Source organism: Somniosus microcephalus, unplaced genomic scaffold (genome assembly GCF_052327205.1).
Source record: "Somniosus microcephalus isolate GS21.2 unplaced genomic scaffold, FLI_Smic_1.0 unresolved_chr2, whole genome shotgun sequence".
Taxonomy (NCBI): Eukaryota; Metazoa; Chordata; class Chondrichthyes; order Squaliformes; family Somniosidae; genus Somniosus; species Somniosus microcephalus.
The window spans coordinates 80,909,418-80,935,985 of NW_028225180.1; the positions used below are offsets into that span (position 1 = coordinate 80,909,418).

General features: G+C 53.5%; 1 protein-coding gene across 4 annotated transcripts in view; it reads left to right on the plus strand.

Annotated features, from left to right (window-relative positions):
- The window catches only part of efemp2a (EGF-like fibulin extracellular matrix protein 2a), a 35,767-nt gene that overhangs the window by 2,081 nt on the left and 7,118 nt on the right, over positions 1-26,568 (plus strand). The window contains exons 1-9 of one of the 4 annotated variants that reach the window (XM_085976180.1): positions 1-167; positions 3,830-3,944; positions 7,102-7,150; positions 10,598-10,855; positions 14,085-14,207; positions 15,005-15,121; positions 21,082-21,201; positions 21,964-22,083; positions 26,186-26,312. The exon at positions 1-167 is cut by the window's left edge and continues 14 nt beyond it. In XM_085976180.1, the coding sequence (XP_085832306.1) occupies positions 3,864-3,944; positions 7,102-7,150; positions 10,598-10,855; positions 14,085-14,207; positions 15,005-15,121; positions 21,082-21,201; positions 21,964-22,083; positions 26,186-26,312 (995 nt within the window). In that variant the 5' untranslated portion in view covers positions 1-167; positions 3,830-3,863. Of the gene's footprint in view, positions 168-194; positions 294-3,829; positions 3,945-7,101; positions 7,151-10,597; positions 10,856-14,084; positions 14,208-15,004; positions 15,122-21,081; positions 21,202-21,963; positions 22,084-26,185; positions 26,313-26,568 lie in introns of those variants that run through there. The other 3 variants (XM_085976179.1, XM_085976178.1, XM_085976181.1) reach the window with 3 other exon arrangements.

Consider the following 26,568-nt stretch of genomic DNA (forward strand, 5'->3'; position numbering starts at 1 on the left):
CGGCACTCCCGATCCCTGGTGGCCCAGCTGGGCGCCGGGTCGCGCTGCGCCAGGCCACTTCCCCTTTAATAAGGGGAGGAAAGCCTGCAGTACCGTAAAGATAAGTAGTAAAATAGGAAAGATAATATCTCTCTCTCTTAGTAAAGATAAGAAGTCTCTTACTAAAGGTAACATCTCTCTCTGTCAAGATAAAGACAAGAAACTGCAGCTTCTGGGAGCAGACTGATCTTGTGAGCCTGTTGTTTCAGAGGGACACGTGGGTTGAAGCACAGGTCCCACACACAGTGCAACAGGTCGACAGCTCTTGGTCCAGGCTTAAATTTTCAAATATTTTCTAATACCAAACAATGCTCAAGCCAGCAAGGGACAGTGTAGAGGGAGTTTTACTCTGTATCTAACCCGTGTTGTACCTGCCCTGGGAGTGTTTGATGGGACAGTGTAGAGGGAGCTTTACTCTGTATCTAACCCGTGCTGTACCTGTCCTGGGATTGTTTGATGGGACAGTGTAGAGGGAGTTTTACTCTGTATCGAACCCGTGCTGTACCTGCCCTGGGATTGTTTGATGGGACAGTGTAGAGGGAGTTTTACTCTGTATCTAACCCCGTGCTGTACCTGCCCTGGGAGTGTTTGATGGGACAGTGTAGAGGGAGCTTTACTCTGTATCTAACCCGTGCTGTACCTGCCCTGGGAGTGTTTGATGGGACAGTGTAGAGGGAGTTTTACTCTGTATCTAACCCGTGCTGTACCTGCCCTGGGAGTGTTTGATGGGACAGTGTAGAGGGAGCTTTACTCTGTATCTAACCCGTGCTGTACCTGCCCTGGGAGTGTTTGATGGGACAGTGTAGAGGGAGCTTTACTCTGATCTAACCCGTGCTGTACCTGCCCTGGGAGTGTTTGATGGGACAGTGTAGAGGGAGCTTTACTCTGTATCTAACCCGTGCTGTACCTGCCCTGGGAGTGTTTGATGGGACAGTGTAGAGGGAGCTTTACTCTGTATCTAACCCGTGCTGTACCTGCCCTGGGAGTGTTTGATGGGACAGTGTAGAGGGAGCTTTACTCTGTACCTAACCCGTGCTGTCCCTGCCCTGGGAGTGTTTGATGGGACAGTGTAGAGGGAGTTTTACTCTGTATCTAACCCGTGCTGTACCTGCCCTGGGAGTGTTTGATGGGACAGTGTAGAGGGAGCTTTACTCTGTATCTAACCCGTGCTGTACCTGCCCTGGGAGTGTTTGATGGGACAGTGTAGAGGGAGCTTTACTCTGATCTAACCCGTGCTGTACCTGCCCTGGGAGTGTTTGATGGGACAGTGTAGAGGGAGCTTTACTCTGTATCTAACCCGTGCTGTACCTGCCCTGGGAGTGTTTGATGGGACAGTGTAGAGGGAGCTTTACTCTATATCTAACCCGTGCTGTACCTGCCCTGGGAGTGTTTGATGGGACAGTGTAGAGGGAGCTTTACTCTATATCTAACCCATGCTGTACCTGCCCTGGGAGTGTTTGATGGGACAGTGTAGAAGGAGCTTTACTCTGTATCTAACCTGTGCTGTACCTGCCCCGGGAGTGTTTGATGGGACAGTGTAGAAGGAGCTTTACTCTGTATCTAACCTGTGCTGTACCTGCCCTGGGAGTGTTTGATGGGACAGTGTAGAGGGAGCTTTACTCTGTATCTAACCCGTGCTGTACCTGCCCCGGGAGTGTTTGACGGGACAGTGTAGAAGGAGCTTTACTCTGTATCTAACCCCGTGCTGTACCTGCCCTGTGAGTGTTTGATGGGACAGTGTAGAGGGAGCTTTACTCTGTATCTAACTCGTGCTGTACCTGCCCTGGGAGTGTTTGACGGGACAGTGTAGAGGGAGCTTTACTCTGTATCTAACTCGTGCTGTACCTGCCCTGGGAGTGTTTGATGGGACAGTGTAGAGGGAGCTTTACTCTGTATCTAACCCGTGCTGTACCTGCCCTGGGAGTGTTTGACGGGACAGTGTAGAAGGAGCTTCACTCTGTATCTAACCTGTGCTGTACCTGCCCTGGGAGTGTTTGATGGGACAGTGTAGAGGGAGCTTCACTTTGTATCTAACCCATGCTGTACCTGCCCTGGGAGTGTTTGATGGGACAGTGTAGAGGGAGCTTTACTCTGTATCTAACCTGTGCTGTACCTGCCCTGGGAGTGTTTGATGGGACAGTGTAGAGGGAGCTTTACTCTGTATCTAACCCGTGCTGTACCTGCCCTGGTTTGGGTAGGATGGGGTAGGGGGGTGGTGGTGGAAGAGCTAAGGAAGCAAAGGGAATGATACATTCTACAGCAGTGTAGTGTGTATCTGGGGAGAGCTATATTCTGCTGACTACAGGCAAGGCACTGGTCTGTACTTGCATGAGGGTTACGGCAGACAGTGGATTCCTGCCAATTTAACACACCCTGTGTGTCTGCCCGCCTGTGGCCTATAGTCTCGCAGCGTCACTGGCAGAAGTTAGAAAATGCGCCGTCATCTGTCCAGAGCCGCACATCAAGCTGCGAGTGCGGAGAACCGAGGGAGCCAATCCTCCTCAAATCACTAAAACCAGACACGGAGAGAGTAGGGCGGAGGGGAGGGGGGCTGTGGTGTCATTTTAATATCACTCACCGGGCGGGAAACTGGCAGCTTTGGTTCAGCCACCTGATCTTACCAGTGCTCCCAGCTCAGGTACAGCACGGATTAGATAGTCAACGGGTTTCCATTCCGCTTCTGCCCCGCCCTCAGTGCATCCGCTGCCGAAACCCTGATCTGTGCCTCTGTTACCTCTAGACTTGACTAACCAACGCACTCCTCCCACGTTCTACCCTCCGTAAACCTGAGCTCATCCAAAACTCTGCTGCCCCCGTGTCCTAACTCGCACCCAGTCCCGTTCACCCATCACCCCCTGTGCTCACTGCCCCGTGTCCTAACTCGCACCAAGTCCCGTTCACCCATCACCCCCTGTGCTCACTGCCCCGTGTCCTAACTCGCACCCAGTCCCGTTCACCCATCGCCCCCTGTGCTCACTGCCCCGTGTCCTAACTCGCACCAAGTCCCGTTCACCCATCACCCCCTGTGCTCACTGCCCCGTGTCCTAACTCGCACCGAGTCCCGTTCACCCATCACCCCCTGTGCTCACTGCCCCGTGTCCTAACTCGCACCGAGTCCCGTTCACCCATCACCCCCTGTGCTCACTGCCCCGTGTCCTAACTCGCACCCAGTCCCGTTCACCCATCACCCCCTGTGCTCACTGCCCCGTGTCCTAACTCGCACCGAGTCCCGTTCACCCATCACCCGCTGTGCTCGCTGACCTACATTGGCTCCCGGTTAAGCAACGCCTCGATTTTAAAATTCTCATCCTTGTTTTCAAATCCCTCCGTGGCCTCCTCGCCTCCTCCCTATCTCTGTAACCTCCTCCAGCCCCACAACCCTCCGAGATCTCTGCACCCCTCCAATTCTGGCCTCTTGAGCATCCCCGATTTTAATCGCTCCACCATTGGCGGCCGTGCCTTCAGCTGCCTGGGCCCTAAGCTCTGGAATTCCCTCCCTAAACCTCTCCGCCTCTCTCTCCTCCTTTAAGACGCTCCTTAAAACCTGCCTCTTTGACCAAGTTTGTGGTCACCTGTCCCTGATATCTCCTTATGTGGCTCAGTGTTAAATTTTGTTTTGATAATCGCTCCTGTGAAGCGCCTGGGGACGTTTTACTGCGTTAAAGGCGCTATATAAATGCACGTTGCTGTTGTCATGACAGCACACAATGATCTAACCTCACCACAGCGGCCCACGTGCCTCGCAGCCCAGTTGCTTTCCCGTGACTCACGCTGTGCCCTCTGGTTTCAGGATCTGAATTTGCGGCCTAATCCCTGGAGGTACGATGCTGGTCCTGGGCCTGCTGCTTGCCCTGGGGCTGCGTGCAGCTATTTCGCAGGAGCTCGAGGAAGCTGTCACCTACACGGTAAGATTCTGCCTGGTCCGCGGCTGCAACATGCACCCATCTGGGAGCGGGCCCAGCCCGAACGCGCGGATCCGACGGCAACCAGCGGCACACAGATCCTTTCATAATGGCCCCTGGGCCAGGGACTCTGCTGTGGCCTTGAGACGCGACGCACTTTGCTCGTTCCCAAAACCAAACAAACCTCCGATAAGAAACGACTGTTGACTGCAGTCCCTGACACGGTGTCAGTAGTACCGAGGGAGTGCCACACTGTCGGAGGGGCAGTACTGAGGGAGCGCCGCACTGTCGGAGGGGCAGTACTGAGGGAGCGCCGCACTGTCGGAGGGACAGTACTGAGGGAGCGCCGCACTGTCGGAGGGGCGGTACTGAGGGAGCGCCGCACTGTCGGAGGGGCGGTATTGAGGGAGCGCCGCACTGTCGGAGGGGCAGTACTGAGGGAGTGCCGCACTGTCGGAGGGGCAGTACTGAGGGAGTGCCGCACTGTTGGAGGGGCAGTACTGAGGGAGCGCCACACTGTCGGAGGGGCAGTACTGAGGGAGCACCGCACTATCGGAGGGGCAGTACTGAGGGAGCGCCGCACTGTCGGAGGGGCGGTACTGAGGGAGCGCCACACTGTCGGAGGGGCGGTACTGAGGGAGCACTGCACTGTCGGAGGGGCAGTACTGAGGGAGCGCCGCAGTGTCAGCGGGTCAGTACTGAGGGAGCGCTGCACTGTCGGAGGGGCAGTACTGAGGGAGCACAGCAAGCTCCCACAAAAAAAAGCAATGTGATAATGATCAAACCATCTGTTTTTTTGTGATGTTGATTGAGGGATAAATATTGGCCCAGCACACCGGGGAGAACTCCCCCTGCTGTTCTTCCAATAGTGGCCGTGGGATCTTTTACGTCCACCTGAGAGAGCAGATGCGGCCTCAGTTTAACGTCTCATCCGAAAGATGGCACCTCCGACAGTGCGGCACTCCCTCAGTACTGCCCCTCCTACAGTGCGGCGCTCCCTCAGTACTGCCCCTCCGTCAGTGCGGCGCTCCCTCAGTACTGCCCCTCCGACAGTGAGGCGCTCCCTCAGTACTGCCCCTCCGACAGTGCGGCGCTCCCTCAGTACCGCCCCTCCTACAGTGCGGCGCTCCCTCAGTACCGCCCCTCCGACAGTGCGGCGCTCCCTCAGTACTGCCCCTCCTACAGTGCGGCGCTCCCTCAGTACTGCCCCTCCGTCAGTGCGGCGCTCCCTCAGTACCGCCCCTCCGACAGTGAGGCGCTTCCTCAGTACTGCCCCTCCGACAGTGCGGCGCTCCCTCAGTACTGCCCCTCCGTCAGTGCGGCGCTCCCTCAGTACCGCCCCTCCGACAGTGAGGCGCTTCCTCAGTACTGCCCCTCCGACAGTGCGGCGCTCCCTCGGTATTGCCCCTCCGACAGTGCGGCGCTCCCTCAGTACTGCCCCTCCGACAGTGCGACACTCCCTCAGTACCGCCCCTCCGACAGTGCGGCGCTCCCTCAGTACCGCCCCTCCGACAGTGCGGCGCTCCCTCAGTACCGCCCCTCTGACAGTGGTGCGCTCCCTCAGTACTGCCCCTCCGACAGTGCGGCGCTCCCTCAGTACAGCCCCTCCGACAGTGCGGCGCTCCCTCAGTACCGCCCCTCCGACAGTGCGGCGCTCCCTCAGTACCGGCACCGGGAGTGTCGGCCTGGAGTTTTTTGTGCTCATGTCTCTGGAGCGGGACTTGAACCCGCGACCTTCTGACTCAGTGGCGAGCGAGAGAGAGAGAGAGAGAGCTTTTTCTTAGCAGTCCCTCGGAACCGAGGATGACTTGCTTCCACACTAAGAATGAGTTCTCAGGTGACTGATGAGTCCAATGTGGGACCTACAGTCTCTGTCACAGGTGGGGCAGACGGTGGGTGGGGTGCTTGGGTTGACGTGCGCTCCTTGCGCTGTTTGCGCTTGGCTTCCGCTTGCTCCCGGCGAAGAGACTCGAGGTGTTCGGCGCCTTCCCGGATGCTTCTCCTCCACTTTGTGCGGTCTTGGGCCAGGGATTCCCAGGTGTCGGAGGGGATGTTGCACTTTTTCAAGGAGGCTTTGAGGGTGTCCTTGAAGCGTTTCCTCTGCCCACCTGGGGCTCTCTTGCCGTGTCGGAGCTCCGAGTAGAGCGCTTGTTTTGGGAGTCTCGTATCGGGCATGGGGACGATGTGGCCCGTCCATCGGAGCTGATCGAGCGTGGTCAAAGCTTCGATGCTGGGGATGTTGGCCTGAGCAAGAACACTGACATTGGTGCGCCTATCCTGCCAATGGATTTGCAGGACCTTGCGGAGGCAGCGTTGGTGGTACCTCTCCAGTGCTTTGAGGCTCCCGCTGAGTCACGGCCGACACCTCACCGTCCACAGCTGTTTGGGCGGAGAGCAAGAGCGCGGTTGGCGGAGGAGTGGCGGCACGGTGCCAAACATGGGAAGGGGGCAGCAGACTGGCCTGTGGCGGCTGCCTCGACCTCTGACCCTTGTCTGGGCTCCAATGTTCCCTGTACTTATTACTTTTTTTGGCCCCTTTACGAGGCTGGGCGGGCCATTCAATTGCATTGAGGAGCTGGCTGCGTGGGATCCCTGGAGTGCTGTGCGGCTGCCCAGCATATAGGACGGTGTTAAAGCCAGAGAACCAACATGTCAGGAATTACTGGCAGGAGCAGCAATCCTTTCCCGTCCCGCTGTTAATTTACAATCTCCTTGAACAGCTTGTCGACTGTTCTGTTCCCCGAAGCTCTGTGCAAACATGTCAGCCCACGTTTTTTTTTCCCTGCAAAAACCCACGGAAAAAAAAGGGGGCTTGCCAACTCGGCTTTGGACCCATTCCTGGAGGGTTTTTTTTTTGCTCGCCTGAACTCCGGCCCCCCGCACCGCCATTGGCCGCCTAGCTGACCCCCCCCCCCCCCCCAACCAATCGGAAAGCGGAGACAGCCTCTTTCCCCCACACCCTCACCCGATTGGCTGACTGGTGGCTGCCAGTCAAAAACCCCGGTTGCCCCGCCTCCGTTGGTTTTGACTGCCGGTCAATGAAAGCGTTTGAAGGAAAATTTGAATTAAAAAAACGGTTGGTCCGCGTGCCTCGTGCCGCACCGCGCGCCCGCTGTCCAGCGCTCAACCAATCACCTGTGTCTCTCACTTTTTTTTTTAGGAATGCACTGATGGCTACGAGTGGGACCACGAGAGGCAGCACTGTCGAGGTGAGTCACACCGCTCCCGTCCAACCTGCGCAAACCGCCGACACGTCTTTTTTTCCCCTATTATATATTTTTTTCTCTCTCCCACATGGCAGCTGTCTCTCCTCCTGCCATCGCCATTTACACTTCATCTCGAGCCATCTTCTCTTTCTTAACTTGTCCCATTACCATCTCCTTTTTGCCTCGCACTATCTCTTAATATTGGCCCAGAAATTCGGGTCGGGGGCTTCCCGCGAGTGTAAGCCCCCGACCTGCACTTGCCTAGCGCGCCGGCCGTTGAGCTGTGGGCCCCCGTGGGATTCCGATCCGGGGCCTGCTCCAACTGCCGGCGCGCGGTGCTTGTGTATCCCAGGGGCGCAGTTAGTTCGAAGCGTCCCCTGGGATCACGTGGGCCATGGAGAGCCAATGGTAGCAGGGAATGCTTCATTCATAAATTTGACAGGAAGAGCTGTCAAACCTATGAATACTATAAGCCCCAAAACATCACTAAAACTTCAAATAATTATTTTTTTTTAAATCACATTTTTAAAATTACATAAAATAACTATTTTAAACAATAATTTAAATTTTTGAAAAATTTAATTACAGTTTGTAACGGGGCTAAAAATAAACTTACCTTTATTTCAAAGTATTGAAAAATAATAAACCTGTGGAAAAAATGTTTTAATTTTACTTAATTCACCACTTACCTTGTTAAAAGCAGGCCTTGCGACTGCTTTTTACAAGCGTAGCTCCTGGAGACTTACCCTCCCGGAGAAACCTGCAAAACAAACGGAAGTTCCAGGCGCACGCGCTGCCTCTCCGGCGCACGCGTTCGACCTGTGAACCCCTTCCTTCAAGGAAACGGAAGATCGGTTTCCCGCGCATGCACGAAACCGGCACTTTCGTTGGGCCTACGGGTGAGTACCCCGCGCGTACTCACCCGTGGGGACCCGAATTTCTGGGCCGTCGATGTCTCTTAATCTCTCCTGCCTCCCATCCTATCACAGACCTTTCCCTTTTGTTCTTGCCTCCTCTCCCCCCTCTCCCGGCCCCCACACTTGTATAAAACACCTGTTCCATCTCCAGCTTTTTCCAGTTCTGACGAAAGGTCATCGACCCGAAACGTTAACTCGGTTTCTCTCTCCACAGATGCTGCCTGACCTGCTGAGTATCTCCAGCATTTTCTGTTTTTATTTCAGATTTCCAGCATCCGCAGTATTTTGCTTTTGCCACGCTTTCCCCACTGCGTTCAGTGTGCGGTAAAACTGCCCCCCCCCCCCCATGAATACAGCACAGGAGGAGGCCATTCGGCCCATTGTGCCTGTGCCGGCTCTTTGAAAGAGCTCTCCAATTAGTCCCACTCCCCCTGCTCTCTCCCCACAGCCCTGCACATTTTTCTTTTTCAAATATTTATCCAATTCCCCTTCTGAAAGTCACTATTGAATCTGCTCCCACCGCCCTTTCAGGCAGCACGTTCCAGATCACAACAACTCGCTGCGTAAAAACATTCTCCTCACCTCCCCTCTGGTTCTTTTACCAATTATCTTCAATCTGTGTCCCTCTGGTTACCGACCCTCCTGCCACTGGAAACACTTTCTCCTTATTTACTCTTTCAAAACCCTTCATAATTTTGAACGCCTCTATTAAATCTCCCCTTAACCTTCTCTGCTCTAAGGAGAACAACCCCAGCTTCTCCAGTCTCTCCACGTCACTGAAGTCCCTCATCCCCTGGTACCATTCTGGTAAATCTCCTCCGCACCCTCTCCAAGGTCACGACATCCTTCCTAATATACGGTGCCCAGAATTGGACGCAATGACCCCGATATTTACGGGGAGGCGAGGAGGGGGCAGGGGATGGGGTGGGGGCAGGGGATGGGGTGGGGGGATAGCGGCAGGGAAATGCGGGTCTTGAGGAGGTTCCGCCGAATTTAATGGCAGGTTGAGAGGCCAGCTGGTGTGCGGTAAAGACTGCATTGGTAGGCCGCAGCAGGGAAGCAGAGAGAAGGGAGGGAGGGAGAGATTGTGGAGGTCGGGGTGGGTGAGATTGTAAAGTCCAGCGGGGAGGTCTGATTGTAGCTGGCTTGGGGCGGAGACGGGGGTGCGAGGGGGAACAGTCCGGCTCCTCCTGGCCCACAAGCAGTGCTGGAAAGACACCTACTGGATCCGGCCTTTTCTCGCCTCCCTTCAGCTGCCGTGTTTCCCAAACCCTGGGAAACCCAGACTGTAGCACATCCACTGTCAGCCGTGGCTCAGTGGGTTCCACTCTCTCTCGCCTGAGTCAGAAGGTCATGGGTTCGAGTCCCGCTCCAGAGACTTGAGCCCCATAATCCTGGCTGACACTCCCAGTGCAGTGCTGAGGGAGCGCCACACTGTCGGAGGGGCAGTACTGAGGGAGCGCCGCACTGTCGGCGGGGCAGTACTGAGGGAGTGCCGCACTGTCGGAGGGGCAGTACCGAGGGAGTGCCGCACTGTCGGAGGGGCAGTACCGAGGGAGTGCCGCACTGTCGGAGGGGCAGTACTGAGGGAGCGCCGCACTGTCGGAGGGGCAGTACTGAGGAAGCGCCGCACTGTCGGAGGGGCAGTACTGAGGGAGTGCCGCACTGTCGGAGGGGCAGTGCTGAGGGAGCGCCGCACTGTCGGAGAATCAGTGCTGAGGGAGCGCCGCACTGTCAGAGGGACGGTACTGAGGAAGCGCCGCACTGTCAGAGGGGCAGTACTGAGGGAGCGCCGCACTGTCGGAGGGGCAGTACTGAGGAAGCGCCGCACTGTCGGAGGGGCAGTACTGAGGGAGCGCCGCACTGTCGGAGGGGCAGTACTGAGGGAGCGCCGCACTGTCGGAGGGGCAGTACTGAGGGAGCGCCGCACTGTCGGAGGGGCAGTACTGAGGGAGCGCCACACTGTCGGAGGGGCAGTACTGAGGGAGCGCCGCACTGTCGGAGGGGCGGTACTGAGGGAGCGCCACACTGTCGGAGGGGCAGTACTGAGGGAGCGCCGCACTGTCGGAGGGGCAGTACTGAGGGAGCGCCGCACTGTCGGAGGGGCCGTCTATCGGATGAGACGTTAAACCGAGGCCCCGTCTGCTCTCAGGTGGACGTAAAAGATCCCACGGCCACTATTTCGAAGAAGAGCAGGGGAGTTCTCCCCGGTGTCCCGGGGCCAATATTTATCCCTCAACCAACATCACTAAAACCGATGATCTGGTCATTATCACATTGCTGTTTGCGGGAGCTTGCTGTGCGCAAATTGGCTGCCGTGTTTTCTACATTACAACAGCGACTACATTTCAAACCCGACGCGGGCATGTTTGAGCCGGGTTGGCGTCGGGTTCTGAGTTTTTGATATTTTAACACCCGTCGCCTGACCCCTGGGCCTCTCCCGCCCGTCGTGTGGGGGTTAAAATCCCCCTCCCCCAGCGCTCCAGCTGCGGCCGAACCAGACGTTTCAAATGCTATTATTACTCTTCCACAGATATAAATGAGTGCGAGACCATCCGTGGCGCCTGTAAAGGGGCAATGAGATGCTTCAATCACTACGGGGGCTACCTGTGCCTGCCTCGATCAGCCTCCATCATTTCCCACAACGATGTGCCCCCCAACAGCGAGCCCGGCGCTCCCTCGCTCCTCGACCCAGAGACAAGTCGACAGCCGCCGTTCGCCGGGGAGCCTGACTCCGGGTCGCAGGCCTGTACACAGGGCTACGGCCCCAACGAGGAGGGCCAGTGTGTGGGTAAGCTGCTGAAGCGCCCGGCTCTCACTGGGCAGTCCTCGCAGCGGGGTGGACACCAAGAGGGAATGGGATCAGGGCAGGGAATGGGATGAGGTCAGGGGTCGGCAGTGGGACCGATAAAGAAATGGATTTGAGACAGTGTGGAGTCCGGAATTGAGCAGGGGAGGTGGGGTGAGGTGGGAATGGGAGAGGCGGGGGGGAGGTTGCGGGCTCGGGTCTTACGTGACCGCTGATTAAATCTAGCTGATAACGCCAGTAATGAAAGGCTCCACATCGCGACACGGAACTAAACGAGAGGTGGGCGGCGGGGGAGCTAAACAGTAGCAGGACAGAAATAAACTGGTTAAATGTAATGACAGGAACATGGCTGAACCACAAATTCCAGGGAAAGAGGGAGTTGGTGCCAGCCCTTTCATCTTGCTGCGTGCTCGCTCTCCCTTTCATTTGCGCTGCAGTACCAGCAATTTTAGAATTCAGCTCCTCGGCCCGATTTAAAAATATCTTAACTGGCTTCACCTCATCCTCTCCCCTCCCCGGGGGGCCCCCAATCCCCTTCCCTCCCCTCCCGCTCTCTCCAGACTCCCGAGTTAAAGCGAGTCACAGTCAGCTGGACTCCGGAACCAGCTCCCCACAAAATACCGCTTCCTGTGGGACGCACCGAGCAGAAAGATTTACTTCTTGTGCAATGCACTTTCATCCTTTCCCCTGTGGCTGTCCCTTTATAAACACTCCCAAGTTCACACTGACCTGAATAGCATCAGCGTTAACTGCACTGGAACCCGGACATATTAACAGGGGGAGGCCGTTCATAGATACATAGAAACATAGAAGATAGGAGCAGGAGTCGGCCATTCGAGCCTGCTCCGCCATTCAATGCGATCATGGCTGATCATCCAAATTCAGTACCCGGTCCCTGCTTTCTCCCCTTACCCCTTGATCCCTTTAGCCTTAAGAAATATACCCAACTCCTTGAATATATTTAATGAATTGGCCTCCACTGCCTTCTGTGGTAGAGAATTCCACAGGTTCACCACTCTCTGGGTGAAGAAATTCCTCCTCATTTCTGTCCTAAATGGCTTACCCCTTATCTTTAGACTGTGACCCCTGGTTCTGGACTCCCCCACCATTGGGAACATCCTTCCTGCATCCAGTCCTGTTAGAATTTTATAAGTTTCAATGAGATCCTCTCTCATTCTTCTAAACTCCAGCAAGTATAAGCCCAATCGACCCAATCTCTCCTCATACATCATTCCTGCCATCCCAGGTATCAGCCTGGTGAATCTTCGCTGCACTCCTTCCATGGCAAGAACATCCTTCCTCAGATAAGCCCCTCCAGCCTGTTCCGCCGTTCAGTCAGATCGCAGCTGATCTGTATCTTAACTCCATCTCCCCGCCTTGGTTCCATAGCCCTTAATATCCTTACCCAACACAAATCTATCCATCGCAATCCTGAAATTTTCAATTGACCCCCTCCAGCCTCGGCAGCCTTTTGCAGGGGGAGAGAGTTCCAGGTTTCCACCACCCTTTGTGTGAAGAAGTGCTTCCTGACATCACCCCTGAACGGCCTGGCTCTGATTTTAAGGTTACGCCCCCTTGTTCTGGACTCCCCCCACCAGAGGAAATAGTTTCACTCTGTCTACCCTATTGGATTCTTTAATCATCTTAAACACCTCAATTAGATCACCCCTTAATCTTCTATACTCCAGGGAATACAAGGCTAATCTATGCTAATCCAGCACTATGCGATGGTCGTGTGTTGGTCGTGGGGTCGAGCCCCACTCCAGGAATTTGAGCATGTAAACTCGGAGGGACAGTACTGAGGGAGTGCCGCACTGTCGGAGGGGCAGTACTGAGGGAGAGCCGCACTGTCGGAGGGGCATTACTGAGGGAGAGCCGCACTGTCGGAGGGGCATTACTGAGGGAGTGCCGCACTGTCGGAGGGGCAGTACCGAGGGAGCGCTGCACTGTCGGAGGGGCAGTACTGAGGGAGTGCCGCACTGTCGGAGGGGCAGTACTGAGGGAGAGCCGCACTGTCGGAGGGGCAGTACCGAGGGAGCGCTGCACTGTCGGAGGGGCAGTACTGAGGGAGTGCCGCACTGTTGGAGGGGCAGTACTGAGGGAGAGCCGCACTGTCGGAGGGGCAGTACTGAGGGAGAGCTGCACTGTCGGAGGGGCAGTACCGAGGGAGCGCTGCACTGTCGGAGGGGCAGTACTGAGGGAGTGCCGCACTGTTGGAGGGGCGGTACTGAGGCAGCACCACGCTGTCGGAGGGGCAGTACTGAGGGAGCGCCGCACTGTCGGAGGGGCAGTACTGAGGGAGCGCCGCACTGTCGGAGAGGCAGTACTGAGGGAGTGCCACACTGTCGGAGGGGCAGTACTGAGGGAGCACCGCACTGTCGGAGAGGCAGTACTGAGGGAGCGCTGCACTGTCGGAGGGGCGGTACTGAGGCAGCACCACGCTGTCGGAGGGGCGGTACTGAGGGAGCGCCGCACTGTCGGAGAGGCAGTACTGAGGGAGCGCCACACTGTCGGAGGGGCAGTACTGAGGGAGCGCCGCACTGTCGGAGAGGCAGTACTGAGGGAGCGCTGCACTGTCAGAGGGGCGGTACTGAGGGAGCGCCGCACTGTCGGAGGGGCAGTCTTTCAGATGAGACGTTAAACCGAGGCATCGTCTGTTCTCGCAGATGGACGTAAAAGATCTCTCAGCCACTATTGGAAGAAGAGCAGGGGAGATCTTTCTGGTGTCCTGGGCCAATATTTATCCCTCAATCAACATCACTAAAATTGATTATCTGGTCATTATCACATTGCTGTTCGTGGGAGCTTGCTGTGCGCAAATTGGCGGCTGCGTTTCCTACATTACAACAGTGACCACACTTCAAAAAGTACTTAATTGGCTGTAAAGCGCTTTGGGACGTCCGGAGGTGGTGAAAGGCGCTGGAGAAATGGGAGTCTTTCTTTAGAAATGGAAGCTGGCCAGATGACACGGTACTGCAGAGCTTAGTGCCACTGTACCCCAGCTAGAGCGAGGCACTTTGGGCTATGCGGGAGCAACTGGGAAAAGTTGTAGAAAGACGGCGCTCCCTCAGTACTGCCCCTCCGAACCCACGACCCTTTGACTCAGAGGCGAGAGAGAGATACCCAGAGCCACGGCCGACACCCTAACGTGGCAGTAGGGAGAGCCGCCTTATGCCCAGCGCTGACTGACTGATGGTGTTTATTCACACAGATGTTGACGAGTGTGAGCTGGACATCCACAACTGCCAACCGAGCCAAGCCTGCGTCAATACTCCGGGAGGCTACAACTGTAAGTGCCCGGACGGGTACCGACTGGTGGGCACGGAATGCATCGGTAAGCTGCCACTGCCTAGCAACAGGTTCTTATTGTCTAGAGGGCGCCCCCCCACCCCCGCCCACCTCCCCGGGTCGATATTGCCGCAACAGCTTTACATCGATAACCGCCAACAAGTTTTGACCCCCCGTCTCCGGGCTGGGTTCAAAAGCTACGGCTCGGTGAAAGGTCGCTTGTGCGACGCACATGTGGCCTAGAAATTCGGGAGCGCCCATCTTTTGGTGGCTCGGGGAGGGGGGTAAATGCCCTGCGCCAGAACGGAGAGGTCCAAGGGGCCTGGATCTTGGGGCTCGGACTGCACTAACGTGAGCGGCGGCCATTTTGGGGTCTTAGTAGGCCGCCCAGCGCCTGAAAACGGCCCCAATTCTAGGCCACAGTGTCAAGAACCTCGAACTAAAGTGTTTTTTGTTCTCCTACTCCCTTTTTTTGTGCTGGATTTTGACAATGGGGTTGGGGAAAGAGAGGTGAAAGGTCAGGGTTATACGTTAGCGCACGTCTGGTTTGCTTTGAAAGGCGGGGGGTGGGTACTGAGCCCCGCGCACAGAGCAGGAAAGGCCCAGGCTCCGTCCCCGGCCTGTGCGGAGTTCTCTGATCTCACACCCCGTGTGGGGACTGAGCCCCGGGCACAGAGCAGGAAAGGCCCAGGCTCCGTCCCCGGCCTGTGCTGAGCGATCCGAGCTCCGCACACACAGAGCAGGAAAGGCCCAGGCTTCGAACGGCCCTGACCACCTCCTCAAGGAGCCTTCCCTCAAGACTGCGCCGACACCGGTCACTCATCTCACGTCCTTGTCTTTCAGATATCAACGAATGTCGCTTCAGGTACTGCCAGCATCGGTGCGTGAACTCGCCAGGGTCTTTCACGTGTCAGTGCGAGCCGGGCTTCACGTTGGGGAGGGACAACCGCTCCTGTGTGGGTAAGTCGGGCACTGTGCTGCCTCCTTCACCCCTTCTCCATCGGTACAAAAATGTAAATCTCTCTCTGCCCTGCCCTAGAGTCCAGACTCCCGTCTCAGCTTTCCATTCTCACTAGCCATCCTCGTGCATCCTGAGTTAGGCCCACTCCTGGTCTGTTCCTGCTCTTTGCTTAAAGACCCACTCCTGGTCTGTTTGAAGTGCTTCCTGACATCACCCCTGATCGGCCTGGCTCTAATTTTAAGGTTACACCCCCTTGTTCTGGACTCTTTCCCCCCCTCCACCCCCAAACACACAACAGAGGATGATACCAGAAATGCGAGGTTATACCTATCGGGAAATGATTGGTTGGTGAGTATTTCTCTCTTTCTCTCTTTTTTCCAAACTTAATTTTAGTGGTTTAAAGTTTCTAGGGTCTCTGTTGTGTAGCAGGGAGTGGTAGTAAACAAGGGCCCCCGTGGGATTCCGATCCTGGGCCCTTGAGCATATCATTTAATTGTAGTGTAATTAGTGGTATTGATTTGATTTAATTTAATTTGAATTAAAGGGTAATTCATGGCAGGACAGCTCGGCCCCGTGGCATGCTCTTCCTGCAATGTGTGGGAAATCAGGGACACTTCCTGTGTCCTTGACGACCACGTGTGCGGGAGGTGTATCCAGCTGCAGCTACTGACAGACCGCATTGCGGCGCTGGAGCTGCAAATGGATACATACTGGAGCATTTGCGATGCTGAGGACATCATGGATAGCACGTTTAGGGAGTTGGTCACACCGCAGGTAAAGGCTGCACAGACAGGAAGGGAATGGGTGACCACCAGGCAGAGTAGTAGGCACAGGCAGGTAGTGCAGGGGTCCCCTGTGGCCATCCCCCTTTCAAACAGATATACCGCTTTGGATATTGTTGAGGGAGATGGCTTATCAGGGGAAGGCAGTAGCAGCCAACTTCCTGGCACCAGGGGTGGTGCTACTGCACAGGACGGGAAGAAAAAGAGCGGGAGAGCTATAGTGATAGGGGATTCTATTGTAAGGGGAATAGACAGGCGTTTCTGCGGCCGCAAACGAGACTCCAGGATGGTATGTTGCCTCCCTGGTGCAAGGGTCAAGGATGTCTCAGAACGGCTGCAGAACATTTTGGAAGGGGAGAGTGAACAGCCAGTTGTCGTGGTGCATATAGGTACCAACGATACAGGTAAAAACCGGGATGAGGTCCGAAAAGCTGAATATAGGGAGTTAGGAGGTAAATTAAAAAATAGGACCTCAAAGGTAGTAATCTCAGGATTGCTACCAGTGCCACGTGCTAGTCAGAGTAGAAATAGAAGGATATTTCAGATGAATACGTGGCTAGAGGAATGGTGCAAGGGGGAGGGATTCAAATTCCTGGGACATTGGAACCGGTTCTGGGGGAGGTGGGACCAGTGCAAACTGGATGGTTTGCACCTGGGTGGGACCGGGACCGATGTCCTAGGGGGAGTGTTTGCTAGTGCTGTTGGGGAGGGTTTAAACTAAAATGGCAGGGGGTTGGGAACCTGTACAAGGAGACAGAGGAAAGGGAAGCAAAAGTGGAAGGCAGAGAAATCAAGGGTGTAAATCAAACAGGGCCACAGTAAATAAGAATTCTAAAAGGACTAAGGGTGTTAAAAAATCATGTCTTAATGCAAGGAGCATTCATAATAAGGTGGATGAATTAGCTGCGTAAATAGATGTAAATGGATATGATATAATTGGGATTACGGAGACATGGCTCCAGGGTGACCAAGACTGGGAATTCAACATCCAGGGGTATTCAATATTCAGGAAGGACAGGAAAAAAGGAAAAGGAGGTGGGGTAGCATTGTTGGTTAAAGAGGAGATTAACACAATAGTAAGGAAGGATAGTAGCTCTGATGATGTGGAATCTGTATGGGCAGAGCTGAGAAATACCAAGGGGCAGAAAACGATAGTGGGAGTTGTATACAGACCCCCAAACAGTAATGCTGAGGTTGGGGATGGCATTAAATGGGAAATTAGAAATGTGTGCAATAAGGGCACAGCAATTATCATGGGTGACTTTAATCTACATATAGATTGGGCTAACCAAATTAGTAACAATACTGTGGAGGAGGAATTTCTAGAGTGTTTACGGGATGGTTTCCTGGACCAATATGTCGAGGAACCAACTAGAGATCAGGCCATCTTAGACTGGGTATTATGTAATGAGAAAAGATTAATTAGCAATCTTGTTGTGCGAGGCCCCTTGGGGAGGAGCGATCATAATATGATAGAATTCTTCATTAAAATGGAGAGTGAAATAGTTGAGTCAGAGACTAGGGTCCTGAATTTAAGTAAAGGAAACTACGATGGTCTGAGGTGCGAGTTGGGTAGGATTGATTGGGGAATGTCACTCAAAGGGTTGACGGTGGATAGGCAATGGCAAACATTCAAAGACCGAATGGATGAGCTACAGAATTTGTTCATCCCAGTTTGGCATAAAAATAAAACAAAAAAGGTGACTCAACCGTGGCTAACAAGGGAAATTAGAGATAGCATAAGATCCAAGGAGAGGACATATAATTTGGCCAGAAGAAGCAGCAAACCTGAGGATTGGGAGCAGTTTAGGATTCAGCAAAGGAGGACAAAGGGATTAATTAAGATGGGGAAAATAGATTATAAGAGTAAGCTTGCATGGAACATAAAAACTGACTGTAAAAGCTTCTATAGATATGTGAAGAGAAAAAGATTGGTGAAGTCAAGCGTAGGTCCCTTGCAGTCAGAATCAGGGGAATTTATAATGGGGAACAAAGAAATGGAAGACCAATTAAATACATACTTTGGTTCTGTCTTCACAAAGGAGGACACAAATAATCGCCCAGCGATGTCGGGGAACATGGGGTTTAATGAGAGGGAGGAATTGAATGAAATCAGTATTTGTAGGGAAATGGTGTTCGGGAAATTGATGGGATTAAGGCCGATAAATCCCCAGCGCCTGATAATCTACATCCTAGGGTACTTAAGGAAGTGGCCCTATAAATAGTAGATGCATTGCTGGTCATCTTCCAAAATTCGATAGACTCTGGAACAGTACCGATGGATTGGAGGGTAGCTAATGTAACCCCACTATTTAAAAAGGGTGGTAGAGAGAAAACGGGGAATTATAGACCGGTAAGCCTGACATCGGTAGTGGGGAAAATGCGAGAGTCCATTATAAAAGATGTAATGGCAGAGCACTTGGAAAACAGTGACAGAATCGGACAAAGTCAACATGGATTTACAAAAGGTAAATCATGCTTGACTAATCTACTGGAATTTTTTGAGGATGTAACTGGTAGAATAGATAAGGTAGAACCAGTAGATGTGGTGTATTTGGACTTTCAGAAGGCTTTCGATAAGGTCCCGCATAAGAGATTAGCGTGTAAAGTTAAAGCACATGGGATTGGGGGTAAGGTACTGACTTGGATAGAGAACTGGTTGGCAGACAGGAAGCAAAGAGTTGGAATAAACGGGTCTTTTTCTGAGTGGCAGGCAGTGACTAGTGGGGTACCGCAGGGATCGGTGCTAGGACCCCAGCTATTCACAATATATATAAATGATCTAGACAAGGGAACTAGATGTAATATCTCCAAGTTTGCAGACGACACAAAGCTGGGTGGGCGTGTGTGCTGTGAGGAGGATGCAGAGAAACTCCAGTATGATTTGGACAGGTTGGGCGATTGGGCAGATGCATGGCAAATGCAGTATAATGTGGATAAATGCGAGGTTATCCACTTCGGTGGCAAAAACAGGAAGACAGATTATTATCTGAATGGCAATAGATTGGAAAAAGGGGAAGTGCAACGAGACCTGGGTGTCCTTGTGCACCAGTCGCTGAAGGTAAGCATGCAGGTGCAGCAGGTGGTTAAGAAGGCAAATGGTATGTTGGCCTTCGTAGCGAGAGGATTCGAGTACAGGAGCAAGAATGTCTTGCTGCAGTTGTACAGGGCCTTGGTGAGATCACACCTTGAGTATTGTGTGCAGTTTTAGTCACCTTATCTGAGGAAGGATGTTCTTGCCATGGAGGGAGTTCAGCGAAGATTCACCAGACTGATACCTGGGATGGCAGAAACATAGAAGATAGGAGCAGGAGTAGGCCATTCGGCCCTTCAAGCCTGCTCCGCCATTCAATGAGATCATGGCTGATCATCCAAATTCAGTACCCTGTCCCTACCTTCTCCCCATATCCCTTGATCCCTTTAGCCTTAAGAAATATATCCAACTCTTTCTTAAATATATTTAATGAACTGGCCTCCACCGCCCTCTGTGGCAGAGAATTCCACAGGTTCACCACTCTCTGGGTGAAGAAATTCCTCCTCATTTCAGTCCTAAATGGCTTACCCCTTATCCTTAGACTATGACCCCTGGTTCTGGACTCCCCGGCCATCAGAAACATCCTTCCGGCATCTAGTCTGTCCAGGCCTGACAGAATTTTATAGGTTTCAATGAGATCCCCTCTCATTCTTCTAAACTCCAGCGAGTACAAGCCCAATCGACCCAATCTCTCCTCATACGTCATTCCTGCCATCCCAGGTATCAGTCTGGTGAATCTTCGCTGCACTCCCTCCATGGCAAGAACATCCTTCCTCAGGTAAGGCGACCAAAACTGCACACAATACTCAAGGTGTGGTCTCACCAAGGCCCTGTACAACTGTAGCAAGACATCCTTGCTCCTGTACTTGAACCCTCTCGCTATGAAGGCCAACATACCATTTGCCTTCTTAACCGCCTGCTGCACCTGCATGCTTACCTTCAGCGACTGGTGCACAAGAACACCCAGGCTCAGGAATGTCGTATGAGGAGAGATTGGGTTGATTGGGCTTATACTCGCTGGAGTTTAGAAGAATGAGAGGGGATCTCATTGAAACTTATAAAATTCTAACAGGACTAGACAGACTAGATGCAGGAAGGATGTTCCCAATGGCGGGGGAGTCCAGAACCAGGGGTCACAGTCTAAGGATAAGGGGTAAGCCATTTAGGACAGAGATGAGGAGGAATTTCTTCACCCAGAGAGTGGTGAACCTGTGGAATTCTCTACCACAGAAGGCAGTTGAGGCTAATTCATTAAATATATTCAAGAAGGAGTTAGATATATTTCTTAAGGCTAAAGGGGTCAAGGGATATGGGGAGAAGGCAGGGACAGGGTACTGAATTTGGATGATCAGCCATGATCTCATTAAATGTCAGAGCAGGCTCGAGGGGCCGAATGGCCGACTCCTGCTCCTATTTTCTATGTTTCTATGAACAGGCTGAGTCTCTTTTCTTTTTGAAAAAAGGCGGCTGAGGGGTGACCTAATAGAGGCCTTTAAAATGATGAAAGGTTTTGATAGCGTGGATACAGAGAGAATGTTTCCACTTGTGGGAAAGAGCAAAACTAGAGGCCATCAATGTAAGATCGTCACCAAGAAATCCAATAGGGAATTCAGGAGAAACTTCTTCACCCAGAGAGTGGTGAGAATGTGGAACTCGCTACCACAGGGAGTGGTTGAGGCGAATAATATCGATGCATTTAAGGGGAGGCTGGACAAGCGTATGAGGGAGAAGGGAATAGAGGGTTACGCTGATAGATTGAGATGAGGAAAGACGGGAGGAGGCTCGAGTGGAGCATAAACGCCGGCATGGACTGGTTGGGCCGAATGGCCTGTTTCTGGGCCGTATATCCGGTGTAATCTACCCTATCGAATCCTTTAATCTCCTTAAACACCTCAATTAGATCACTCCTTTGATCTTCTAAACTCGAGGGAATCTGTCCTCTTAATTTAACTCTTTTCTGCTCTGCACTCCCTCCGAGGCTTAAAGGGACAGGCCAGGTTTGGAACGAAAGGTTAGGACCGTGTTTCAGACCCGAGTCCATCACTGGTCGATTGGACGGTCGATAGAAATTTGTTTGTTACCAAATATGACTCATCGCAGAAGCTCCGAAATAACCCTTGGTCGGAATGATCCTGTTTTACAGATGTGGACGAGTGCGGCATGGGAGCGCCGTGTGAACAGCGTTGCTTCAACACGTATGGATCGTTTCTGTGCCGCTGCGAGCAGGGCTATGAGCTGAGCGGCGACGGGCAAAAGTGCCAAGGTAAGGACGCTGCATGGCTGCTGGCAGGAGAGGCGGGTACCCGGGCGAGGGGCCCGAGGCAGAGCCGCAGATCGCTGTGGTTGGAGATTGGTGCTAATCCACTGCCAGATATTAGGACAGGTGACCAAAAGCTTGGTTAGAGAGGCAGGTTTTAAGGAGCGAATTAAAAGGAGGAGAGAGAGGCGGAGAGGTTTAGGGAGGGAATTCCAGAGCTCGGGGCCCAGGCGGCTGAAGGCACGGCCGCCAATGGTGGAGCGATTAAAATCAGGGGATGCGCAAGAGGCCAGAATTGGAGGAGCGCAGAGATCTCGGAGGGTTGTGGGGCTGGAGGAGGTTACAGAGATAGGGAGGGGGGGGGCGAGGAGGCCACGGAGGGATTTGAAAACAAGGATGAGAATTTTAAAATCGAGGCGTTGCTTAACCGGGAGCCAGTCTGAGTCAGCGAGCACAGGGGCTGCTGGGTGAGGATAGCATCGAGCTTGGCGGTGACGAACATCTCGCCATCAAACATTCAACCAGCGCTGCCTGTCTTGGCTCAGACGAGAAGATGCCTCTGGGGGGAGACAGCAGGGGAGCGGCGAGTGTCCCGTACTCCAGCAAGGGTGGGTATCTTCAGGAATGGGGGGTGCAAATTGCGTGTGGCGGGGGGGAGACCGGGTTAAGTGCCAACCATTATAAAAAGGCTTGGGCCAGTTGCTATTTTGTTGGTACCTCGCTGATCTCCCAACTCAACCTCCTCTCGCTCTCTCTTCTGTAACACAGATATTGATGAGTGCAGTTACTCGAGCTACTTGTGTCACTACCAGTGCGTGAACGAGCCCGGCCGCTTTTCCTGCATCTGCCCCGATGGATACCAGCTCCTGGGCACCAGGATCTGCCAAGGTACAGTCAGTCCGTCTCTCTTACTCTGCCTCCTCATTTCCACCTGAATTTGTAGTGAGTTCTGAAAGGATGGATCAATGAAATGGTCAGTACAGCACGGGTTAGATACAGAGTAAAGCTCCCTCTACACTGTCCCATCAAACACTCCCAGGGCAGGTACAGCACGGGTTAGATACAGAGTAAAGCTCCCTTTACACTGTCCCCATCAAACACTCCCAGGGCAGGTACAGCACGGGTTAGATACAGAGTAAAGCTCCCTTTACACTGTCCCCATCAAACACTCCCAGGGCAGGTACAGCACGGGTTAGATACAGAGTAAAGCTCCCTCTACACTGTCCCATCAAACACTCCCAGGGCAGGTACAGCACGGGTTAGATACAGAGTAAAGCTCCCTCTACACTGTCCCATCAAACACTCCCAGGGCAGGTACAGCACGAGGTTAGATACAGAGTAAAGCTCCCTCGACACTGTCCCCATCAAACACTCCCAGGGCAGGTACAGCACGGGTTAGATACAGAGTAAAGCTCCCTCTACACTGTCCCATCAAACACTCCCAGGACAGGTACAGCACGGGGTAGATACAGTGTAAAGCTCCCTCTACACTGTCCCATCACACACTCCCAGGGCAGGTACAGCACGGGTTAGATACAGTGTAAAGCTCCCTCTACACTGTCCCATCACACACTCCCAGGGCAGGTACAGCACGGGTTAGATACAGAGTAAAGCTCCCTCTACACTATCCCATCAAACACTCCCAGGGCAGGTACAGCACGGGTTAGATACAGAGTAAAGCTCCCTCTACACTATCCCATCAAACACTCCCAGGGCAGGTACAGCACGGGTTAGATACAGTGTAAAGCTCCCTCTACACTGTCCCATCACACACTCCCAGGGCAGGTACAGCACGGGTTAGATACAGTGTAAAGCTCCCTCTACACTGTCCCATCACACACTCCCAGGGCAGGTACAGCACGGGTTAGATACAGAGTAAAGCTCCCTCTACACTGTCCCATCAAACACTCCCGGGGCAGGTACAGCACGGGTTAGATACAGAGTAAAGCTCCCTCTACACTGTCCCATCAAACACTCCCAGGGCAGGTACAGCACGGGTTAGATACAGAGTAAAGCTCTCTCTACACTGTCCCATCAAACACTCCCAGGGCAGGTACAGCACGGGTTAGATACAGAGTAAAGCTCCCTCTACACTGTCCCATCAAACACTCCCAGGGCAGGTACAGCACGGGTTAGATACAGAGTAAAGCTCCCTCTACACTGTCCCATTAGACACTCCCAGGGCAGGTACAGCACGGGTTAGATACAGAGTAAAGCTCCCTCTACACTGTCCCATCAAACACTCCCAGGGCAGGGACAGCACGGGTTAGATACAGAGTAAAGCTCCCTCTACACTGTCCCATCAAACACTCCCAGGGCAGGTACAGCACAGGTTAGATACAGAGTAAAGCTCCCTCTACACTGTCCCATCAAACACTCCCAGGGCAGGTACAGCACGGGTTAGATACAGAGTAAAGCTCCCTCTACACTGTCCCATCAAACACTCCCAGGGCAGGTACAGCACGGGTTAGATACAGAGTAAAGCTCCCTCTACACTGCCCCATCAAACACTCCCAGGGGAGGTACAGCACGGGTTAGATACAGAGTAAAGCTCCCTCTACACTGTCCCATCAAACACTCCCAGGGCGGGTACAGCACGGGTTAGATACAGAGTAAAGCTCCCTCTACACTGTCCCATCAAACACTCCCTGGGCAGGTACAGCACGGGTTAGATACAGAGTAAAGCTCCCTCTACACTGTCCCTTCAAACACTCCCAGGGCAGGTACAGCACGGGATAGATACAGAGTAAAGCTCCCTCTACACTATCCCATCAAACACTCCCAGGGCAGGTACAGCACGGCGTTAGATACAGAGTAAAGCTCCCTCTGCACTGTCCCATCAAACACTCCCAGGGCAGGTACAGCACGGGTTAGATACAGAGTAAAGCTCCCTCTGCACTGTCCCATCAAACACTCCCAGGGGAGGTACAGCACGGGTTAGATACAGAGTAAAGCTCCCTCTACACTGTCCCATCAAACACTCCCAGGGCAGGTACAGCACGGGTTAGATACAGAGTAAAGCTCCCTCTACACTGTCCCATCAAACACTCCCAGGGCAGGTACAGCACGGGTTAGATACAGAGTAAAGCTCCCTCTACACTGCCCCATCAAACACTCCCAGGGCAGGCACAGCACGGGTTAGATACAGAGTAAAGCTCCCTCTACACTGTCCCATCAAACACTCCCAGGGCAGGTACAGCACGGGTTAGATACAGAGTAAAGCTCCCTCTACACTGTCCCATCAAACACTCCCTGGGCAGGTACAGCACGGGTTAGATACAGAGTAAAGCTCCCTCTACACTGTCCCATCAAACACTCCCAGGGCAGATACAGCACGGGTTAGATACAGAGTAAAGCTCCCTCTACACTGTCCCATCAAACACTCCCAGGGCAGGTACAGCACGGGTTAGATACAGAGTAAAGCTCCCTCTACACTGTCCCCATCAAACACTCCCAGGGCAGGTACAGCACGGGTTAGATACAGAGTAAAGCTCCCTCTACACTGTCCCATCAAACACTCCCAGGGCAGGTACAGCACGGGTTAGATACAGAGTAAAGCTCCCTCTACACTGTCCCATCAAACACTCCCAGGGCAGGGACAGCACGGGTTAGATACAGAGTAAAGCTCCCTCTACACTGTCCCATCAAACACTCCCAGGGCAGGTACAGCACAGGTTAGATACAGAGTAAAGCTCCCTCTACACTGTCCCATCAAACACTCCCAGGGCAGGTACAGCACGGGTTAGATACAGAGTAAAGCTCCCTCTACACTGTCCCATCAAACACTCCCAGGGCAGGTACAGCACGGGTTAGATACAGAGTAAAGCTCCCTCTACACTGTCCCATCAAACACTCCCTGGGCAGGTACAGCACGGGTTAGATACAGAGTAAAGCTCCCTCTACACTGTCCCTTCAAACACTCCCAGGGCAGGTACAGCACGGGATAGATACAGAGTAAAGCTCCCTCTACACTATCCCATCAAACACTCCCAGGGCAGGTACAGCACGGCGTTAGATACAGAGTAAAGCTCCCTCTGCACTGTCCCATCAAACACTCCCAGGGCAGGTACAGCACGGGTTAGATACAGAGTAAAGCTCCCTCTACACTGTCCCATCAAACACTCCCAGGGCAGGTACAGCACGGGTTAGATACAGAGTAAAGCTCCCTCTACACTGCCCCATCAAACACTCCCAGGGCAGGCACAGCACGGGTTAGATACAGAGTAAAGCTCCCTCTACACTGTCCCATCAAACACTCCCAGGGCAGGTACAGCACAGGTTAGATACAGAGTAAAGCTCCCTCTACACTGTCCCATCAAACACTCCCTGGGCAGGTACAGCACGGGTTAGATACAGAGTAAAGCTCCCTCTACACTGTCCCATCAAACACTCCCAGGGCAGATACAGCACGGGTTAGATACAGAGTAAAGCTCCCTCTACACTGTCCCATCAAACACTCCCAGGGCAGGTACAGCACGGGTTAGATACAGAGTAAAGCTCCCTCTACACTGTCCCATCAAACACTCCCAGGGCAGGTACAGCACGGGTTAGATACAGAGTAAAGCTCCCTCTGCACTGTCCCATCAAACACTCCCAGGGCAGGTACAGCACGGGTTAGATACAGAGTAAAGCTCCCTCTACACTGTCCCATCAAACACTCCCAGGGCAGGTACAGCACGGGTTAGATACAGAGTAAAGCTCCCTCTACACTGTCCACATCAAACACTCCCAGGGCAGGTGGTCAATGAGGGGAGACTTTCATCACATCAGCCTGGTTTGGATTCCGACCCAAGTCCCTGATGACGACGACGACTCCTATTGGGGTTGGGAGGCCACAGAAGAGGAGGAGTGGAAGGAAATGAGTTCTGGTATCACCGGGCGGTTAAAGCTGGGAGTGCAGTGTCCGCTTCGTCCGCCGCTCCCCACCACTCTTCATTCACCCTTGCTCTTTCGTCCGTTGAATGCTGCCTTTGTGCTTGGGATTATACAGATGTGAACGAGTGCGAGACGGGGCAACACCAGTGCAGCGAGAGCCAGACGTGCAGCAACGTGTACGGCGGGTTCCGGTGCGTGGAGAAGAACCAATGCCAGGAGCCGTATGTCCAAGTATCAGACAAGTAAGCAACAGGGTCATCGTCAGTCAGAGTCTGGGCGGGGGGGCTTCCATTCACCTGCTGGACGAGACCCCCCCTCCTTTACTGGTAAATGTACTGCCCGCTGTAGTGAGAATCCCACAGCCCAGGAATCCCCACTCACCTATTGGTAAATGTACTGCCTGCTGGAGTGAGAATCCCACAGCCCAGGAATCCCCACTCACCTACTGGTAAATGTACTACCTGCTGGAGTGAAAATCCCACAGCCCAGGAATCCCCA